At 51.3% G+C, this 21,821-nt stretch overlaps 1 protein-coding gene across 7 annotated transcripts in view; it reads right to left on the bottom strand.

Moving 5' to 3' along the window:
• DVL3 (dishevelled segment polarity protein 3) overlaps positions 1-20,379 on the bottom strand; it is a 33,914-nt gene extending 13,535 nt beyond the window's left edge. For all 7 annotated transcript variants that reach the window (XM_050308121.1, XM_050308124.1, XM_050308123.1 and 4 more), the window contains exon 1: positions 20,196-20,379. In XM_050308121.1, coding sequence (XP_050164078.1) covers positions 20,196-20,362 — 167 coding nt within the window. In that variant the 5' untranslated portion in view covers positions 20,363-20,379. The remainder of the gene's footprint in view (positions 1-20,195) is intronic.
• Between the last annotated feature and the right edge of the window lie 1,442 nt (positions 20,380-21,821).

Here is a 21,821-nt window from a genome sequence, read left to right as displayed (position 1 = left end):
TTCCCCAGCACTCTCTGGGCCCAGCCATCCAGAGTTTTTTATCCAGGGAACTGTGCACCTGCTCAAGCCCTGAGCAGCCAGTTTCTCTCAGAGAATGCTGTGGGAAACGGTGTCAAAGGCTTCACTAAAGTCCAGATAGAAAACATCCACAGTCTTTCCTTCATCCATTAACCATGCCACCTTGTCACAGAAAATCAGGTTGGTCAAGCAGGACCTGCCTTTCCTAAACCCATGCTGGTTGGGTCTGATTGCCTGGTTGTCCTGTACTTGCCATGTGATGGCACTCAAGATGGTCTCCCCCATGACCTTCCCTGGCAGTGAGGTCAGGTTGACAGGCCTGCAGTTCCCTGGATTCTCCTTCTGGCCATTCTTGTAAATGGGTGTCACATTTGCTCACTTCCAGTCAACTGGACCTCCCTGGATTACCTGCTGGTAAATGACTGAAAGTGACACTTCCACCAGCTCCCTCAGTACCACTGGGGGGATCCCACCCAACCCCACGGACTTGCATGTGTCTAAGTGGTATAACAGGTTGCCAACCATTTCCTCTTGGATTACAGGGGGCTTAATTCTGCTCCTTAACCCTGTCTCCCAGCTCAGGGGGTTGAGTACCCTGAGAACATCTGGTCTTGCTGTTAAAGACTAAGGAAAAGAAGGTATTAAGTACCTCAGCCTTTTCCTCATCCTTTGTCACTGTTTTCCCCCTGCATTCAGTTAAGGACAGATATTATCCTTAGCCTTTCTTTTGGTGCTGATGTTACTCGTAAATACATATGTATTGTCTTTTACAGCAGTAGCCTGATTAAGTTCTAGCTGGGCTGTGACCCTTCTAGACTTCTCCCTGCCTAACCTCACAGTATCCTTGTAGCCCTCTTGAGTTGCCTCCCCTTTTTTCCAAAGGCGATACACTCTTTTTTACCCCTGAGTTTGAGCCAGAGCTCCCTGTTCAGCCAGGCCACTCTTCTTCCCCACTGGCTTGTCTTTCAGCACATGGGGAGGGCCTGCTCCCGCACCTTTAAGATTTTCTTCTTGAAGAATGTCCAGCCTTCCTGGGCTCCTTTGTCCTTTAGGACTGCCTCTCAGGGGACGGTCAGCCAGCTCCCTAACCAGGCCGAAGTCTGCCCTCCACAAGTCTAAGGCGGCAGTTCTGCTGACCCTGCCTCCTTATTTCTGTGAGAATCAAAAACTCTAATCATTTTGTGAGCACTGTGCACAAGGCAGTCTCCAGCCACCCCATCATCCACCAGTTCTCTGCTCACAAATGACAGGCCAATGTGAACCTTCCCTAGTTGGCTCCCTCAGCCACTGTGTCAGGAAGTTCTTCAACACACTCCAGCAACTTCCTAGACTTTTCTGCTGTATTTCCAGCAGACATATTTCCACCAGTTCACTTATTTCTAAAGAAATACATAATTTAAACCTCTTTATAATGATCTGAAAGAATTGCAACTTATGCCAGAGATTTCTAATAGATGAAAGTGAAATACATTAAACATGTTGGCTCCCAAATGTTACTGTTGCTTTTTAATTACATACGTAATATTTCAACATCACTTTGAGCTTTATAGTTGTGCCACAATGTCATGTTCTTGCATTACACAAACAGCTACATTATCAGACTTCATAGTCAAAGGAGCACTGATAACTTTTTCTTCCAACAGTAAAAAAAAAAAAAAAAAATCAGTTTTCTTTGGAGACTAAATTTATTCTTTTTATTTTAAATATCACTGGACACCTAAATACTTTTTCCACAGTGAATCTGCAATCAAAACGACTTGTAAATTCAGCAGAATTAATTAATACCACCTTTGACAAATTGAATCCAGTCACAAAATAGACTTTATCAAGCTCATTTTCTTTTCTTCACAATGACATTTTAAGCACTCTTATTTAATACAAAGACTAATTACAAGTAATTTGTGATACTTAGTTCCCTTTCCAGGCTATATCTAAGGCAGCTTGACACATACTGTGCTTTAAAAAATGTAGTAACTAAATAGTGAAGAAATTATTTGGAGGGGGGGCGAGGAAGAGTCCAACAGAAAAATAACATAGTAATGAATGGGAAACCACAGGAAGTTATGTATTGAAAATAAATAGATTACAAGTAACTAGCAATACTCAGAAGGGACATCCCATCAACAGCTATGAAGGGTCCCCAAGCCAGCCCCCAACTCACGGAGAATCGAAGAGGATGCAGGCGTGGGATGCGGAGCTGTGACCCATTGCCCCAGACTGCCATCAAGTTGCAGCACGCTGGGGCTCGGAGAAACAGGTACTCTGGGCTCCTGGCTGCTCTCCCTGGTGTGCCAACAGCTGCCTGAGCCGCCACCGAACACAGGACAGCAAGGCTTGCCAACACTCACAAGGCATCAGCAAAAGGCAAATGAACAGTGCTGGAAGCACCAAACCCGGGGAGCAGGCTCGCTCCACCCTGCCAGCCCTGCTGGCTGTGTCAGTGTCAGTGTCATGTACGCTCGGCAAAGGGCTGTCCCGCGGGGTGAGAGGCAGCACGTCACCAGGCCTTTGCTGGCAGCTGGCACTCACGATCCCTGCCCAAACTGGAGAGACAGAAAAGGGATCGGACAAAGGCTACCCGTCCCCAGAAGGCACAGATGAGGAGGTCACGGTTTGAGCAATCTAATCCACTCCCAGGATGTGCGTTAATTCCTCTTGCACAGATGGAGGAGCAGGAAAAGCAGGAAAGGAGCAGTGAGGATGGATTAAAACCCTGCTGGCTTAATGCTTCTTCAGCATGTTCTGTGCCAGCCTCTGCCCAAAGCCCCTGCAGCCCAGGATGAGTGTCAAACACAGGCAGTGTCCCCCCAGGACCCATCCCTTTTGGTGCCCACGTCAGCCCTTTCCAAGCCAGGCAAGTTGTTGTCTCCTCATTTCCAAGTGCACGCACACACGCACCCTGCCCTGGCTGCACTAGCATCCATTCATACTGTCGCCAGCAGCCTGGACCGTGTCCAATTCCTAGAGAGAACTTCAGGCAGAGCCAATTTTCAGTGCTGCATGATGACTGCTCGGGGACACAGAGCCCTGCCTGTGGGTGAAGGGACAGGGTGATATATTCACTGGGTCAAGGTGACCAACTGCTCAGCACAAATGAACTATTCCACTTCCAGCGGGGACAGAGGAAACCAACCCCAAGACCCGCCCAGTCACCCTCAGCTGCAATGCTTGATAGAGAACAAGCTCCCTCTGTCCTGAGAGCTGGTCCCTCCTCACTCTTATTACCCCGTGGCTGCCCCAGACATCCCAGGGGTCAGCTCCACCCTGGAGCAGTTTTCTCCCTCCGTCCCCAGCCACTACATTATTTATCACTATTTATCACCCAGATGCCAGAGCATGATGGATTATATATTTAGACTCTACAGAGCAAAAACTGATAGTGCTGGAGTCAGGCACATGCCGAGCAGGAATATCTCTGCAGCACTGCTCACGTCTGTCACCCCTTGCACCATCCCAGCTATTCATGTCCTGCATTCCTCTCCAGCCTCAGCCTGAGTTTCAGTCTTCCTCCCACCTCTCACCACCCTTCCAGTCACACTTCTTACACGGACACACAGACTCGACCGCAGGTTCACAAGCCAGAGCCACCAAGCGAGCAGCCTCTGGGGGAGCTGTGAGCAGTGCCACGTTTTTGCTCCGTGCTTGCACGGGGAGGCAGCCATGAGATAAACTGTCCTGCGGATGTGCTGGCAGGGAAAACCATTCTGTGAATGTGCTGAGAAGAGCCCTCAGCTGATGGGGTCTGAGCCCAGAAATCCTAAAACAGCAGACCCAGAAAGAATTCACGCTCTCTCCGTTCTCTACAAGCCTTTCCTTTTGGCTGAAGCCACCAGAGCCAGAGAAAACATCTGCCTAAGGCTGATTTCAGAGGGACTGCTTTGAGTTTACCATCCGGTTTTTAAGGTCCCCATGTTTAAAGTCCTGCTGGGGGCTGGGCACAACACGACTGAGAATGGTGACCAGGAAAAACCCCTTCTACGTGAAGGCAGCCCGAGCCTTGCCCAGGTGAATGCAAGTCCAGGTCCCTTGATGCTGCTGCTCTGCCCAGATAATCCCCCTGTGACCCTGGTCCCATCCCCGGGGTCGGCAGACATGCCGAGGCCAAGCTGCGGGCTCAGCGCCTGGCCTGCAGGCCCAGTGCTCCCCAGCACTCATCTGCCTTGAGTTTTTCCAACAAAGAGATCTGCGGGAGGGAGGAAGGAGGGAGGGTTACAGGGGAGGCAGGCCGAGTGGGCGGATGGTTCCGCCGCCATCCCCGGCGACACGGGCCTAGCGCGGGGAGTGTGGGGGGGAGGAGAAGGAGGAGGGGACAAGGCTCTGGCTGCGCAGGAGCCCGGCTGGGGTGTGTGGAGGGGGCTGCCAGGGCTGACACAAGCAGCACATCTGCTCCCATGCAGCTGGGGGAGGGGAAAGAACAGACCCGGCAACAGGGAGGGAAGTGGAGGAACCCCAGCTCCAACTCTGGCTCCCTCCCTACCCTCCCACCAGATTTTCCGTAGGAGCCAGCAGACCCTCTCACCACGGCCTGGGAAGACGCCACGCTCCCAGCTTCCCTCCCGGTGCCTGCCGGCGGGAGCAGCTGGCTGTGTGGAACACAGATGCAGAGGCGGGTGAGGGACAGGCGGGCAGACGCTGCCTTCTCCGGGGAGTTCCAGCCCAGCTCAGGAAATTAGAGGGTATTTTATATCACAGAGTAATGTCCTAGGAATGAAGGGAAGGTGGGGAACGAGAGCGTGCACAGGAGAGAAAGGAGGCCATAAACCCCAAGCCGCGGGGACGGCCGCACCGTGTCAGACCCCGGCTGCGCAGACATTACCAGCGCAGCTGCTGTGCTCCCAGCCTCCCCGTTTCCCCTCGGTGGCCTCCAGCCCGGCTGAGGATGTGGATACAAGGGAGTTTCCAGCTTCAGCCAGCTCTGGTCTCTCCTGAGCGGGACCCACCAGCCACAGCAAGGTTCCTGCGAAGAACTCAGATGGAGTAACGTGAGCCCAGCAAAAGAAGAAATCCAAGAGGCTCCCGCTGGATTTGAACCCCAGATTTGGAAGCAGGCTGGAGCTCAGCAGTGATTGCTGCTTGTCTTTGGCAGTCCTGTCCCCCGAATTGCCTATCCAAGGGCTTGCAGCAGGGAGGATACTCGGAGAGAAGCAATCACAGACGGGGTGCCAAATAAAAAAACTGAATCTGGCATCGAAGGGGGGGTGGGGGGGGTCAGCGCAAAGAAGGGAGGTGAGGGAAGCTCAACCTTATGTTGGACAGCTTGATGGTCAAGATGAAAAGCAGCCTGTTCCCCGGGAACATAAAAAGATTGAGAAGACAACTGAGCAGTGACAATCTCACACAAAAAAGATCCAAAGCTAGTAGAGGAGATGAAAGAGTAAGATGATCTCCTTTGTTTAGTTCACTTATTAAGAGGAAAGACCTTTACAAAACAGCAACATTTTTTCCAACAATGTAAAGCCCAGAAATTCAATTATAAACTTATTCTTCTATGACAACCTCCCAAAAGTGCACAGATTAGGTTGGTCACTCCTCTGACCTTAACAGCCCCCACCTCCTACAACTTGCAAAAGAAGAAAAAAAAACCCAACCAAACAAAAAACACTCAGGAGACATTTCTACCCAAAAGCAAAAGCTTCAGGGATTTACCCACCAGAAATGTGATCTCATTTTCAAGACCTGTAACATACATCCCTTAGGGCAGGAATGTCTTGCTTCCAAATGATTGTATAGATTAACAATGCTGCATAGCAAAAGGAAGCACCTTTTTGTGTTACCACCCAAATGTGAGCATCTCCTGGCTCTAGAGCAAAATTCTCACCTCTCCTGCAAGCTCAAATGCTGGGGCCACAGGGATGAGATCTGCAGCCATTTCACCAGATGAGAAAAGTGGACATTTATTTTCCAAGAGAGTTGGGATCTCAGATGGGAAATACTCTCCTGTTAGACTAAGCCCAGACATGATATGTGTGCTTCCCATGGGGATACAATTCCCCCAGGGGCTACAGGCCCAACCACAGCATACACACGTGTATTGGTGAGACCTTGGGCTTTGCAGGCAAACAGCATGCATCAAACAGGATTAGAGGATTTGAGTTGTCTGTCTCCATAACCCAGGCCATTCTTGGGGTCCTCCTCACTGTATTTATACCTTCTGTGCGAGGAGGAGTAGTACAAATTGCACAGTGCATTGGGGTGAAAAGGGCTCTCTGAGCATAAACAGACTGTCACTCTCCCATTTAATTTGCCTCCCAAGCCCCCAGACAGGATATTCCCCACTGCTTCTCTATGCTGCAGCACAGGTAAATAGGGAAACACGCATTTGTAGATTGTTTAACTGTCAGAGCACCTCCCCAGAGAAAGTGTTGTCTTCCTGTCTGTCCCTGCACCCCATGTGAAGATGAGCTCCCTTGCAGCATAATGTTTACCTGGTGTGCTTAAGAATCAAGAAGCACAAACCAGCTGTTAGCAGCTGTCCTGCTACCACAACAGTAACATAGCTCTGCATTTAGCTCTGCATTCAAGTAGGAAAGACCACCCCTGCTCTCCTAACAAGGGAGCATCACAAGTACTCCTTGGGGAGTAGGTTAACCCATTTCAAAAAGCTACTACCTACTCTTCTCAAGAGAGGGCACATCGTGCTCATGAGCACAAGAGCAGCCTCTTTTATTTTCAGAGAATGATTTGGGATGGAAGGGATCATCTAGTTCCAAACCCCCTGCCATGGGCCTACCAGTCCCTCAACCATGCTCACCTCTGCTGCCCCAGCCCTCTGCTGTGCTTTCTCCCCATGGTCAGCCAGGCAGGGGCTGAACAGACATCCAGGGCTGAACAGACACCCAAGACTGAACAGATACCCAAGATGCCAACTGTTCTCCCTGAGAACCCCTCATCAACACATTTGCAACCACTCCATTGGATGTAGACCACAACAACCAGAGCCCAGCAGTCCAGGCAATGCCTGGCTCCAGCTGGACCTATGCTCAGTCCTACCAGAGTCACTGGTGGGAGATGACAGAGGACAGACTAAATGCCAAAGACTGGTATTTAGGAATGGCATTTAGGAAGGAGCCACTCGGCCTCAGAGGCCTGCCAAGGAGCAGCACTTATCAAAGCAAAGCTACAGACTGATTTCCCAGTGAGCCCTGGCGGCCCCTCCCGCCTTGATCTCGGAGTGACCATCTGGCTGCAGCCCTGCTCTGCAAACAAGCCCAACAGGCCTGTCCTCCACCGACCGGGAGGAGGAAGCTGCACAGGACTGCAGGAGGCACCTCCACGCTAATTAATCCTGCCCTGCCCAAGCGATGCTTCCAACCTCCGGAAGGACATTTACAGACATCATCAAAGGCAGCATTCTCGAGCCCCCCCTCCCCTCCCTCCCCGCAGAAGGTTCAGTGACACTTTCAGTCTCTTTGAATTGGAAATCAGGACAAACGGGAACTTCCAGCAGAAGCCCAGCAAGGCTCTTCACCCTGGTAGCTCAATTTCAGCTCCTCAATAACTCTAAGCTTGCACAGCCCAACACAAGGGTACAAGACAAGTGCAGGGAATCACTGTGAGAAAGAAAGATTTGAGGTTAAACATCTGCAGAAATGACCTTCATGGAATGGAGACAATTCCACAGATATAATAACAGTGACCAAAAGCTGGGCTTTTATTCAAGGTGGGAGAAGAAATAGGCCCAAAAGAGGCCCCAGCAAGAGACAGGCTAAAATCCTGATGTGGTTGCTGTGGTTCACACTCCTGTTGTGAGACAGCAAACACATCGGAGGAAGGAGGCTTGGTCTGCTGTGACACTTAGCTCCATCTGGACACAGACAGTAGGAAGAGCCCACAAGGCAGAGCTGCAACATGGCAGCTCCTGTTGACAGAGAGGAAGGGAGAGAGGTGGAGGAAGTGCAGAGGTGGGGAAAGGCTTCATCCAGCTACTGCTGGTAACAAAATGCAAAAGACACAACAACAACATATCAAGGAGCTTGTGGATGAGGTGTTCAGGCTCCACTTTACAACTCCAAACAAGCGAGAAGTCACACACTCCTTTCTAGGCTGGCTAGAAAAGCAACAGCTTCCCTTGCAACGTCCAGGGACTTCATGCTGATTAAGATGCCAGAGAGGAGCTGTAGAGGGCTCCAAGGGCTGCTGGGGGGACAGTGTGAAGTTGGCACATACACAACAGTCTAGGGAGAGGGCCATGGTGTCCGTGAAGGTTCTGCATGCACCATGAGGAATGCAGGACCAGGCCCTCCTTTTCTGGTCCTCAGCTGAGGGACACCAAGTCAGTCCTGCTTTTTCTTAACAGCAAGCGAGGCTCCTGCCAAGAAAGTGCTGCTGCTGTGGAATGTGCTGGGCCAGCAGTACAGCTCATTCCTGGAAAAGCATCAACTCAGCGGGAGAGCAAGGAGAGGAGAAGAGGGGAAAAATGGGAAGAGGGGGAGGGTGGGAAACAAAGCCTGAAAGCTTGGACTTCCACACCTGGGGAAGCAGAGAGTTGCCACAGAGCAGGCTGCTCGCCAGCACCCTCTCGTCCTGGGTTGCCAGCACCACAGCCCTGCCCAGCACCAGCCCTCTGCCTCCAGAGCAGGTCTAGGACTGCACAAACCAAAGCAGATGACTGTAGGAAGGAGAAGTAAGGTTTATTTCTCCCCCACCATGTTAACAATTAATTTGTATTTAATGACAGATCTCCACAAGGAGATGACAAAGCAGCCTCCACGTGTGTCCTGCCCTCAAGACACTGACCAGCTCACATTACTCTCTCCTTGCACAAACAGTTTTGCAAGAGTCTCCCAAGGAAACCAGCTCAACCTCCTACCCGGTGGGAAGGGGCCTTGAAGCATGACAAGCTGTAGATGACTGCACCTACTCTGCACATCCAGCTCAGCTGCCATCAGCAACATCTCTGCTAACTGGATCTGTAAGACATACAGAGAACTCCTATAAAACCAACAGGGAGTTAATAAATCTCACAACTAAGTTTTACCACAAAACATTTGCCAAAGACAATGAAAAGGACTCACGCAAAGAAGAGCCTTTCAGAGTCACAACAGCTGCACGATGGCAAAGAAAGAACTCTGTTCCTGATCCCAAGTCATTGTAGCATTCTGAAAAATGGGCAAACAGCAGTACTGCATCCCTCTGGTTCTAAAATGCAGGAGGCAGCAGAGAGTATGAGGGGTCTGAACACTCAGAGGAACCATTTCTGACCATCACTAGAACAGGGACAAATGTTCTTTTTCTTCCTCACCTGATTTTGATGGTGTCATGCAGGGGACGGTACAAAAAATTCCCTGTACAGAGAGATAGCAAATAGAGCACATTTTAATAGCCTTTTATATACTTCATTAATTTCACTAATACCAGGCATATTCACCAAACTCCGTTCAAGACACAGGGCTAAACTCCTGAATACAACGAGTAATCTCCTACCAAGCAGCCTTTACCAGGCCAGCCAGGCTTGCCCTCCAGCAAGCAACCCAGCAAACATGCAAATACTGCTCAACTGCTGGAAGAGACAAGAGGGATGCTCGAGTCCTAACCAAACCAAGCAAGTACTGGCATGCAACTTACTCCACTGGAGGTCCAGAAAGCAGATGGGAGCCATAAAGTAGGACCCAATAAATTACTGTAAATTTAAAGTCTGTGTGAGGTGCCACGTACAGACTTCAGACCAGATGCTATCAGAATTCACCTCTACACCAGGAATTAGTATAATTTTCAACAAGAGGGCAAGTTTCCCCACAATTTAGAAGAGGACAGTGCTTTGGATCACTGCAGCGGCAGGTCCAACTCAAAGCTGCTGCTTTTCTTTGACACTGTGAACTCCCAGCCCTGACCCGTCACATACCATTCCAAACCTTCCACCTGCTGTCTCTGACAACTGCACAGTAACAGTCAGTGACCTTCAGAAGTCACCATCACATGTGACATGAAATGTTCTTCTTGTGGAAGGTCTCAAAGCCAGAGCTGCCAACTCCCAGGTCCTTCAAGGATGGAGGAGTGCAGTGGAAGGCAGCACAACCTGTCTGCAGTCTGTAAATACCCCATGAGCTTGGTAACTGTGTTGAACTTGTCATTGTACACATTAACTATTCCCATGGACAGCCCAGCAAGTTTTGTCACATTATTACTGCTGTAGGGCCATTTCCCACATCTGTGGATCTGTTGGTAAGTCAAGTTACAAGACCACCCTGCTTTTGAGCTTCCTACTTATCTGTGATGCTGACATCAAACTCTCATGAAGCATCTCTCCTTTAGTCATATGTAAAGTCACCATGAACACTTGGTGCCACCACCATGTGTTGATCACCCAGGAGTTCACCTGGTCCCTACAGACAAGGTGGCCAGACACAGTTGCCCCCTCAAATCCACACACCTCTCTACATGGGAAAGTTTGGGTGCCACACAGCTTCCTACCACAGCACAGGTACCAACTGCACCACAAGAAACATCATGAAGGCAACACTTACACACAGATTTTTTAAGTGGTGTCTCACACTGGCAACATCAGCTCATTCAAGAAGGCCGCTGCAGTGGGCTCCTGTGTTTCTGCAGAGGGGTTCAGCAGCACAGGCATGAGCTGCACGAGTTTGATCCAGCCCCAATGCATCAGACTCAACCTGCACACCCTGTTACACATCCCTGCATTAAGTCAGAACTGCTCCAAGGAAACCCACAGCTTACCCTAAAGTGAAGTAGATGTTGACATCCTCAAAGTCCCCTGCCACTTCCAGGATGCCTAGACAAGGAATAATCCTAAGAGTTTTCCCAAACAAACTTTTTGGCCCCAGCTAAAACAAGACACTTCCATTCTGGAAGAAAAATCCGTCTCACAGGAGCCCCTTCAGTACCTAAAGGTGCATTTACCAGCTCTGGGTCTAAGGGAGGTCCCCCATAAGGGACACAGCTCTGCAGCCAGATACACGAAAATCCACCCTTCTCAGAGTCACAAAAGCCAGCAAGAAAAATTCAAATTAACACAATGCAATGGCAAGACTTCATGCATTAAGGCCCTATATGGACTTCCAGTATAGCACAGCCCCAGCTAGGCCCACAGGCAAGTCTCTGTGTGAATGGCACTAACATACTGGTTGAGCCAGGCAGGGCTGAATGAACTGGGACAGCTGGTTAGCCATATGCAAACACAAGTATGGAGTTTGCATATCCATCACAGCTTCTGGAAAAAGCTTCAGTTTAAGAAGCTGCTGTGCCCTGAGGCCAACCAGACAACAGCCATCATCACTGCAGCCACCTTCTCCCTGCCCTGCTGAGGGTGTCAGGCCACCAAGCCAGGGTTGTCACCCACTGCTGACATTGCTCTGGCTGTCGACTATGGTAGCACAGCACAGTGCAGCGTACAGGGGAGAGACAACCTATTTGCTCACAGATGGTGAGACACAAAAAGACCACGAGGAGGCCAGAGCTATGCTGAGGGAAAGAGCTGAAGCCCAGGAATAGGCAGGTTAAAGTGCTAGCACCAGCTTCCCCACTATGATAATTCATGCAGAGCCAGAGTTCCCAAAACACAGACTCCTCTGGCAGACCACCAGTGTCCCCAGAACCAGCCTGTACATGTCAGGAGCTGCCACGCACCAGAAAACAAGGAAAAGTCCACAGACTCTGTTACCCAGATCCTGAATTCCCATCCTATCACGGAGACAGCTGCCAGTGATCAGAAGGGCCACACAGCAAATAAATTCCTCTCCAAATCCTAGGGGCAGGTCAAAAACCAGCAGAGGAAAGACCTTCCACACAGTAGCCAGTGCCAGCTCTCTCAGAAACAGATCTCTGCTCCAAGTCGAGGAAGCCTTTCCCACTTAAGCTCCTGTCTTCAACCAGGACCAGAAGGACAGACTCCCACTGCAGCAATTCAGTCACCACTCACTGTCTTTTCCTTCAGCTCTCACACAATATCAACTTTTAGCCAACAAGACACACGGACAGATGCCTCAGTGAGGGGATAACCAACACAAAGGATTTAGTGGAGCAGGGTACCCAAATGCTGCTTCTGCTGCCTTCCATAGCCAGCTGTGCCTGGAAAAACAAGGCCTCTGGCATGTCGCCTTTAATAAATAACTGATACAACAACAACAGCAGTCCCAACCCTCCACTGCAATAGAGGATTACACGGCACAGGAAGCTCAGCACCAGCCATCGCTGCCTGCCAAAGCCTCCAGAGAGTTCCAGCCCATTCCTGGATGGGTTTAATATTAGTGCTACAATAGTAACAACGCAGCGGGTGGAAACAAGTGAAACCATGAGCTTCAGGGGCTCAGGGAGATACTAATGCTTCAGCTCTGCAAGCTAATGCAGTCCTTGGAGACAGTGATATTCACAGCCCAAGAGCTCACACGCTCTCCTAACACCACCATGGCATTATACAGATAAGCACATGGACAAAGCAGACAAAGTCACAGAGATCAGACTAATTCCCAGATTTGTACCTTATTTCAACGCCTTCCAAAAAGCCTTCACAAAAGGATTTGGTCCAAAAATTTCCAATGGCAGCCACCAGCAGGATTAAGTTTTATTTAACTTGCCAGCTGCTGCCTAACAAGCCAACACCAGCAGGACAAACAGTAACACAGCCACGTGGTGCCACATCCCCCTTCTGGAAAACAACCATCCATCTAGCACGGGTCAGAAGGGCAGGCTCTGAATAACAAACAAGGGATGGAGAGAGGAGGAAATCAATAGAAAACACCAAAAACACACAGTCCGGGCTGCTGCCTCATCAGATGTGCAGCACGACGCAAAGCTGGTGCGACGTGAAGGCAATTTCCTGCAGGCACAGTCTCTGCAAGCCCAGCTCCCCTTCATGGGCTTTCACACAGATCAAATGTCCTAAACCACAACATTGTTCTATCTATTTGGATGCAGTCAAGGGTGGAGGAGTAGCAATTCATTACACCAGATATCCTCAGCTCAGAACAGTCCAGCAACTGCCATGCAGACATAAGAAAGCCTTCCCACAACTTTAAGTACCTTGAGCTCAAAAAGGACTTGAGGAATTTCAACTATGCTTCCTACACCTCTAGGTACACAGTGGCACACAGTCATCAAGTCCAGATAGAAGGGCCTGATGCCCACCCTGAGAAAGGAACAAGGCCAAACACATCTCTGCAGTAGAAAAGCTGCAGGGGAAACCAGATTTTCTCTGCCTGTACTCACAGCACCCTTCTTCCCTGACCATCCCTGAATGCATGGTAGTGGTTGGCTGCCTCCACCTTCAAGAGCTCAGGCTGCAGACCCAGACATCTCTGCCTGCTGGGAGATCAGGTGGGGAAATCACAGGAGGAGGAGGTCAGGAGCATGCTGGAGAAAGAAGATGGATTTACTGAAGGCTCAGAGCTTCAAGCAGATCGGCCTTGGGCTCATGGACCATCTGTCTCTATCCCTGCACCACAGTCAGGGTGCACTGATTTACTTTACAGCAATTTCTGAGACATCGAGGTAGGCTTTTGCTTTGTGCTGGAATTTGGAGGCCCAGAGTCCTCCAGATGATTTCAAAACACTGAACTGCATCAAAACAGCTGCATTCTCATGGTTGAGCAAAGGTTTTTTGACCTTTCTTTCTTTTTTTTCCCAAGATGACAAAAGAGGCTTAAAATTAAGAAACATTCCCATCAAGAACATAACAGAAAACAATACCTCTCCAAGAAAAATGTTGGCTTCAACATAACACCATATTTTGGGAGGAAACACATTCAGTCAAAAAAAAAATTCTGAACAGCTCTGGCTGCAAATAAGTTCAAATAGCTGCTGTAAAGCTTCATTGTTTGCATAGTACAGACAAAGCCTTAGGGAAATTGGTCTGCAGCCCGATTTGGCTAACTTGGCTTTCCAAATGCCACCCCTGGGCAAAGAAACCAGGCTATGACTGCCATCCACTGTGGCCTTTGGAGCACAGCTCCAACCACAACTGAGAAAGCCGGACACCTACAGAGTCAGTAATAGCTGGGTCTGAACAGCAGGACACACTGCCAGGCGCAGACAATACAACCCAGGGACGCAGCGAATACTGTCAACTAACCCTCTCCATCTGCACCTCAGCCCTGGCACTGCTGTGGCCCCCACCACCACTGCCACAACACTTGGGAACAGCCTCCAGCAGTAGCTCCAGCAAGGACCAGCTTCAGTGTCCATTGGCCACCCTCAGCATGGGCAGCATTACAGGAACTCCCCACCACAAGCGCAGACAGTGGTTAGCAGCTCCCTGCCAAATCCTCAGCAGCCCAGGAGAGGACAGGCTGCAGTAACCTACATGTAAAATGTACGAAATAAGTGCTGGTGGACCCTTGCTACCCAGGGCAGCACACCTCATGGGAGCAGGCAGGGAAACATGCTTCCTCTGGAGCAGGGAGCACAACAGATGGGGTGCTGTGGCCCGTCACATGGAAAATGCTGCCCTCCACACAGAAAAGGACAGGGACTGACCACAAACTGGAGAAAAGCGGCCACCTTTCAGCAGGGCTGGTGGTGCCTCTCAGGCCACTATAAAAGACGTAAGCATGTAAGGGAGTTTTGTAGGCCCTTTCACTCTCAGACCTCTTGTCAACCTCTCCCAGTGTGAAATCCATGCTGACATGGAAGCAGTCCCCACTAGGGACAAGCAAAGGTCTTCTGCAGACAGCAAAAATTTCCAATTTAAAAATAAATTTTAAAAAAGTTCCCAAAAATTAAAATAAAACTCCCCCAACTCATGCTCAAAGAGCTGGCAGGAAAGGCAGGGGCACCACGCCAGCACTCACCACTGCTTAGGGACTGACAGTGCTTATTAAATTTAGGATCCCTTCCCCAGCTCCCAGTACTTCCAGCCAGAAGGACAGTCACCACTGGCATCAATTTCAAAAAGACCTTGCAATAAAAATAAATCACTCAGGCTTTCAGTGAGCGTCAAAGCGCTTCCCCATGCACATGTGCAGGGGATGAGGTCGCCAAATACCAACGGCATCTGACCCCTGTACTGGGAATTCCAGCAGCGCCCGCTTTGTTCTGCCTCCAGAGCATTGCCCTAATCACTGCCTCGTACCAGGCTTTGGAGAGCAGGTGATAATTAAGCAGGTCTGGATAAGATACTGGGCTAGTGATTAGTTGGATACCAATTTTCACTTCACAGCTGAGGCCAAGGAATCACTCACCACAGCTCTGAAGTTAAAATTGGAATCGAGACCTGCAAGAGAGAAAATAGCAGTGGAAGGAGGAGCAGCACCATCCCACCACTGTACCTTGGATCACTGGTGTCCTCCCAGCAATGCAGAATCAGTAGGATGGGGAGGGAGGGATGGTCCCCTTGCAGGACAACATGGCCTTTCTGCTCTCTGGCCTAGAAGAGGGGAGGTGGCCTAGTGGAGGTAAGAAAAATGATCACCGTATTTGCGTTCTCCACACGCAGAAATTCAAACTTTTAGGTATTCCAGAATTTAAGGAAAGATGAGATGGAACTTCGGACCAGGTGCTAAGAATTTACCTGGACACACAAACTGCACTCATTTAACTGAAACCGCTCTGAAAAGTTTAGTTTAAACCTCGGTGTGCCCCTGTGGGAACACCTTTCCACCAACAGAAAATGAACAACATCAATTACAAGCAAAAAATGAGTCAAAAGAAACCACATTTCAACTGATTTAAGAATATCCTCACAGTCATACCAGCCACCTGGCCAAATGAAGAGTCAAACTTACAGTTCAGCTGGGGCAAACAAGCACATAAACTGGCTGGTGAGAAGGTCCACGCTGCCCAGAGACACGTATATTTCTTATGATGGACTTGGGCAGGAGATAACATTTTACACATGACTGAAGCCCATGTCCCACCAAACTACAAACTACCACAGCATGGTTGTTCCCTTCCCAGCTGCAGAGGTGCCCAGAAGAATTTAAGTCCGGTTCCTGCAGACCTCTATGGAACTGAGGGCTCTGTCATGGTAAGATCCAGACGAGTGTTTACACAAGAAGCTCCTAGTGTCAATTGGACAAGACAAGGCACACTTGGAAATTCCATCTTACAGATTAGGGAAAAAAAAAAAAACCCACAGAAATTTAAAAGTCTGTTCTAAACCTCATGAGAAACTTGCAGGTGGTTTGATGGAGAACACGGGTCTCACAAGTGGTGACAGGACCGCATTGATCTAAGGCGCTCTCCTGATGACCAGCACACGCCTCTTACCTGTGAAATGTTTCATAAAAAGACTGAAGCTGCAGGAAAAACTTTCCTTCTCTAATGAGAACAAGGCTAGCAGGCCAAGGGTCGTTCCACACTTCATGGTGAGACACATCCACACAAAGCACCTCAGGTCCAAGAAGAGCGCACCACATCTATAAACTGTCACACTTACTCCATCCGTTGGCTGATCTCCCGCACATGCCTCCAGTTCTGGGATTAGCAAAACATAAAGCCCAAGAAGGGCACAAATATCTGCACCCTGCTATGTGCAGTTGTAGCTCACTGCACACTGGATAGACCAGGCAATGAAACACTGCAGCCTTCCTGCTGCTCACAGTTCCTCTCCCCAGGACCAGGTGAATGAAATCTTCCCATTCCTCCTCCTTCCCACCCAGAGGCGACACCATTCTGGGGTCTTCTTAATTTGAAACCCAGAACTAACTGACAACTTTGGAGCCACCCAGGGGAGCCACAGTTCACATTTTCAAGGAGATGTAAACACTGAAGTTGCTCCATCACCACTCTGATTCTCAGAGCAAACAAATATTAACAAGATAAACAAAAGAATGAGAAATCCCATGCACCAAGACTGTGGCTGTAATATTGCCTTGGGGATGAGCTGAAGGGAATGCCAAGCTGAAGATCCACAGCCTGGAAAAAGGAGGAAGAAGGAGAAACAGATTCAGATTGGGAAACAAAGGTGAGGTAAACACTGGACCACGTCTTGCTCTAGCTGGCCCTGGAAGGTGAGATGCCTCCATTCACAATAATAGATGAGAGGAGAACTTAGTTTTATACCACATGGATCCTTCAAAAGGTCCAATTGCTGATGAAAAGCAGAGCCATGGGATCTGCAGGCATCCTCCTTATTGATCAACTGCCCTAAGGTGATCCACCTCAACTCTCATGAAGGGGCTTTGCCCTGCGTTCGACTTCTGGACACTGCCCAGCTGACAGATACCAGCCCAGGTCAGAATTTGCCAGCACAAGCCAAGCATAGGGTATCCTGAGGGAAAGGGCTGAAAGGAACACATTTGTGAGAGTGAAACACTCTCCCTGTCACACAACTTCTGAATGCAGTCATTGTTAACCTGGTTTTCACTAAATGCCCATGCATTTACAGTCAAGCAGCTGAGGTGCCTCCTGCCCTTCTGTCCCTGCAGACCCATGGCTTGCTTTCTAATGCACATCAACTACCAGGGATCATGAAATTTTTTGGTTGGACTCGATGATCTCTAAGATCTTTTCAAGCCAAAATGATTCTATGATTCTATTTTGAGTGATGCCTGGGGCTTCAGGGCTTCTCAGAGACAAGGCTGCAGCTGGACTGCTCTAGTTGTTCCCACCATGCTCCAGCCAACCACCAGCACATTCTTCAGCTCTCTGGAAAGGAGCAGAGACAGCTTTCCTGATGAAGCATCCATGGTGACACCATGAGAGGGTTTCTCCCTCCGTCCAACACCAGGCCTTGCACATGCTGCTCCAACGGTACAACTCAATGCACAGGACTTCTCCAAAGAACAGGTTACCCACACACGGCCCCCAACCCCTCTCAGCTGCACCCTCCCTTCCAGAGAGGTTCACTCTTCCCAAACATATTAGCTGAACTGGTCCCAACAAAAATCTCATCCCATGCATTTCCGACAAGTAAAATTGCTGTGTCTTCCTGAGTGATTTTCCCCTTTCCCTGCTATCATCCACACCAACTCCCTATGCTGTTTTATCCTTGAGTTTCGTTAATCTACCATCTGCCTCCTCTTGTGGAGCCTTAAAGAAACAGAGGATGATGAAAAAGCATAGCACAGAACTTTGCTGCCACCAGACCCCTCTTCCCAATGTGAGACGTTGCTATTTATTACTAAATTTTGTTTATAGTTACGCAGACACTCTCCCACCCACATGGCAATGTTTCATTCAAGACAAGTTTGAATTCACTTCAAGAACAACATTTCAAAGGATCCCAAAGCATTTGTTTACAAACAGCGTGCATGGAGAATTCGCTTCTCCCACCAATGAACGTGGTCCCCTCCGAGACGGGAGAGGCAGCTGTTTCATAGCACCCAACGCTACTCAACAGCTGAGGGACAGGAAATGATCCACAGACAACTGATACTGCTGAGGAAATTTATGGAAAATGAGAGCTGAAGACTTCTATTTGCCAGGAGAGAAGGGGGAAGCTTCTGAGGACTAAAGCTCTCTAGTGGGTCAGGAAGAATTTAGGGAGGCAAAGAGTCCCAGACTGTGGTCAAAGGAGCGACTCCAAATTTCAAGCCTCATCTGAAAGTTGGCACTTCTCATACTAACGGGAACCTGGGCACTGGGATAATTTGGCTGAGGAGGGGACAGCACCCCCTGCTGAGGCAGCCACACCGATCTCATCCAAGCCCCAAACAGGCCCAGCCCTGTTCAGTGTGGGGTACGAGCCAAAATCACAGCCTAGGGAGGTATTTGGTGCAGTGAGAAGACACTGGGAAGACTATAAAACTGAAAACACTTTGTAGTCCCAGCTTCATACACAAGACCTACTGTAAACATTAAATCTTCAGAGGGGAGAAAAATATTCAGAGGAAGAGGATCATGGAACTCCTTCAAATACCAAAGTGCTAGGAATAGTAAAGATCACACACTGTGGAGGGCAAGAGAAGCTACATTCTCAAGATGGAAACAGAGCCCTCAAAAAGGCTAGAGGAGAGTCAGATGTATGAAGACTCTGGACAAAATGGAGACAAAGGGTCTTACAGAGAGCTGGCTTCATGTGGTGCTTGCTCCCCAGAACAGTTACCAGCTTTACACAGAGAGGAGAGAGCAGGGGCTCCCCAGAAGATCAGGCAGTACAACATCTAAACAAGGTTCAGAACGTATCTCCTCGCCTCCAAACAGCCACCCATGATGGGCGGAACCAAAGGGTATCACAAAAACAATGAAAATACCAGTGATGGAAGAGAGCTGCCCTGCAGGAGATGGGATGTGAGGCAGGCTGCACCCCTCTTCCATACAGATCCATCCCAGAGATCTAGCTCAGGACATCTCATCTTGAGGATGGGACATGTATGTGGGCACAGTGGGTCTTGCACACACCCCTTGCTCAGAGATGGGCAGCACGTGGAGAGCTCCCCTTCTCCATGGAGGCAGGAGAGCAGAAAGCTCATCCCTTCTACCCATTCTTCCCTAAGATGAGATGCAGAGGACAAAGCTGCCAAAATGGATGTCCCTCCCCAAAATGGATGGTAGGAGAACAAAACTGTCCCCAAATCCACTTCTTGGGGAGTGCTGATGGAGGCAGCACTGCCCCCACACTCCTCTGGTGGAGGGAACAAGGGGCACCTTCCCCAGGCAGGCACACTGGGAGATGCCCAGGCCCTATAGGTGGGGAATAACAATCCCGAGTAGGACACAAGGTGGGGGACACCATCCCTAGACACTCCCAAGATGGGAGATGCCCTCTCGGTCAAGGTGTTGGCCAAACATCCTGAGCACGGGGAGGGGGCGACCCTCAGATTGGGGGCAGTGGTCTCCTCCAAGGTATCTCTGCAGCACCAGAAAAGGGACATACCCCAGCTCCCTCACAGGGGAGTTATCAGCGTCCCCAGAGCTGATGAGGGCAGTGAGGACGGGGGGCTGTGCCCGGAGGCAGCACTCAGGGACCACCAGCCCCAGAGAATGTGCACGGGGGGGTATCACCACCAGCCTCCCCCAGGCGAGGTACTGGGGGCGCACGGAGGGTGTGTCCCCCGCAGATCGAACCCAAGGGGGGCTCCATCCCCACCCACTCCAAGGCAAGGAGCGGGGATGGGGGAGGGATGCGGGTCCCCCTCCCCGCGCCGGGCACCAGTCGGGCCGCCAGTCCCTCAGGGCACCTCCCCAGCCCGGGGGTCCCGGCCCCGCCGTCCCGCAGGGGGGAGCCAGCCCCGGCCGCAGCCCCGAGCGGGGCAGGTGTCCCCCCGCGGCCCCCGGCGAGGCCCACGGGGCCCGGGCTCCACGCGTGGCCCCGGGGGACCTGGGCCCGGGCCCGCGCTCACCCAAAGTCGTCGTCCATGGACTTGAAGTAGAACTTGTAGTTGGGGCGGTTGAGGAGGCCCTTGAAGTCGCCGAGGGTGACGCGCTCGGCCGGGATCGGCAGCTTCACCAGGTACGGCGTCTCCTGCTCGTCCAGGTGGTAAATGATCTTCGTCTCGGCCGCCGCCATGGCGCCCCTGCCCGGCCGCCAGGCCCCCGGCCGCCAGGCCCCCGCCCGCGCCTCCGCCGCCTCCTCCTCCGCCCCGGCGCGGCCCCCCGGCCCCGGCGCGGCCCCCGCCCGCGTCCCGGCCCGGCTGCGGCCTCCGCACGCCCGGGCCCCCTGCGCCCCTTGTTCTGCGGGGCCCAGCGCCGCCCGCCCGCACGGCGCAGGCTCGGCCCACGGCCCCGCCCCGCCCGCCGCCCCGGCCCCGCCGGAACCGGAACCGGCCCCGGGGCCCCGAGGGAGCGGGACCGGCACCCCGACCCGCCCCGAGGGAATGGGACCGTGCTCAGCGGGCACCCCGGGAGGGTCGGCCCAGACCGTCACTCTGCCCCAAGCCAGACCCTGCACCCATAGGAGGCCCAACCCCAGCTGGGACTGGCCCCCGTCCGCCCCTGCCCCTGCCGTGCCCCGGCTGGGTGCGTGGGCCCCGGGAGCGCGCACCGCTAGCGTGTGGGGGCGTTTGGGCTCGTCCTTTACATCCACGTCCTCTCACACACAGCCTGGCACTCCCCGCGCACCCACATTCCCAGTCCCAGCTGGCGTGTGCCTATATACCCCTCCTGGTCTCCCCACCCCCATTCAGCTTTCACCCCCTCTTGACACCCACTGAAGCTGCTTCACAACTTCACAAATGTTTTTCATGTCCGTACCGCAGCCCTCCCTTCCCATCTCTACAGCCCTGGTCCTTTATCACACATCTCAACCTTCCCCATGCTCCTCACACAGCTACAGGCCCCTTGAGTACAACTTACAGAACATGAGGTAATACCCTTCTCTACCCTGTCCTCCCATGTCCAGACCCATATGAACTCCCCATACTGTGTCTCTGATGGCCACCACACACAGGGACTACCTCCCACCCCAGTTCCTCTCCAGCTGGCTTCCCTCTGAACACCCTGTCACCATCCAACAACCATCCCTGGTAGTCAGGCATTGGACACCACACTGTCCCTTCAAGTTTCCCAGCCCCTCTTCCTCACCAAGTGGACTCCCCTCCTCTGCTCTTCATGAACGTTCTTCTCACGTACCATGGCCTCTTCAACTGTGCACCCCTTGGCTCTGGGATTTCTTCCTTATCCTGTCACCCGACCCCATCTTTCTCTTACTTACAGTCGTCACCGCTGTGATCCCAGCCCCCAGGACTTGCCTCTGTGTTGCAGCAGTCCCAGGCTGGCTGGTTTCCCCTCTGGACACCTCTGAAGCACCCAAGGGGCACCGAGGAACCGTCTCCATCAGCAGTTTCCCAGAGCTGTGGCTGAGAGCAAAGCTGGGCTGGATGGAGCTTTGGGAACACCCACCACCAGGAAGGGCAAGAACCGCCTCACACTGTCCTGGATTAGAAGGAACATATGCAGAGGAAGCACCACACCACGGGCCTGCACAAGGCATGAGACCAGAGCACCAGCCCTCAGCGCCAGACTCCCCT

The sequence above is a fragment of the Myiozetetes cayanensis genome, unplaced genomic scaffold (genome assembly GCF_022539395.1).
Source record: "Myiozetetes cayanensis isolate MyiCay16 unplaced genomic scaffold, myiCay2020 scf13, whole genome shotgun sequence".
Taxonomy (NCBI): Eukaryota; Metazoa; Chordata; class Aves; order Passeriformes; family Tyrannidae; genus Myiozetetes; species Myiozetetes cayanensis.
The sequence above is the reverse complement of the archived record's forward strand: the minus strand, read 5'-3'. Positions and strand labels throughout refer to the sequence as shown.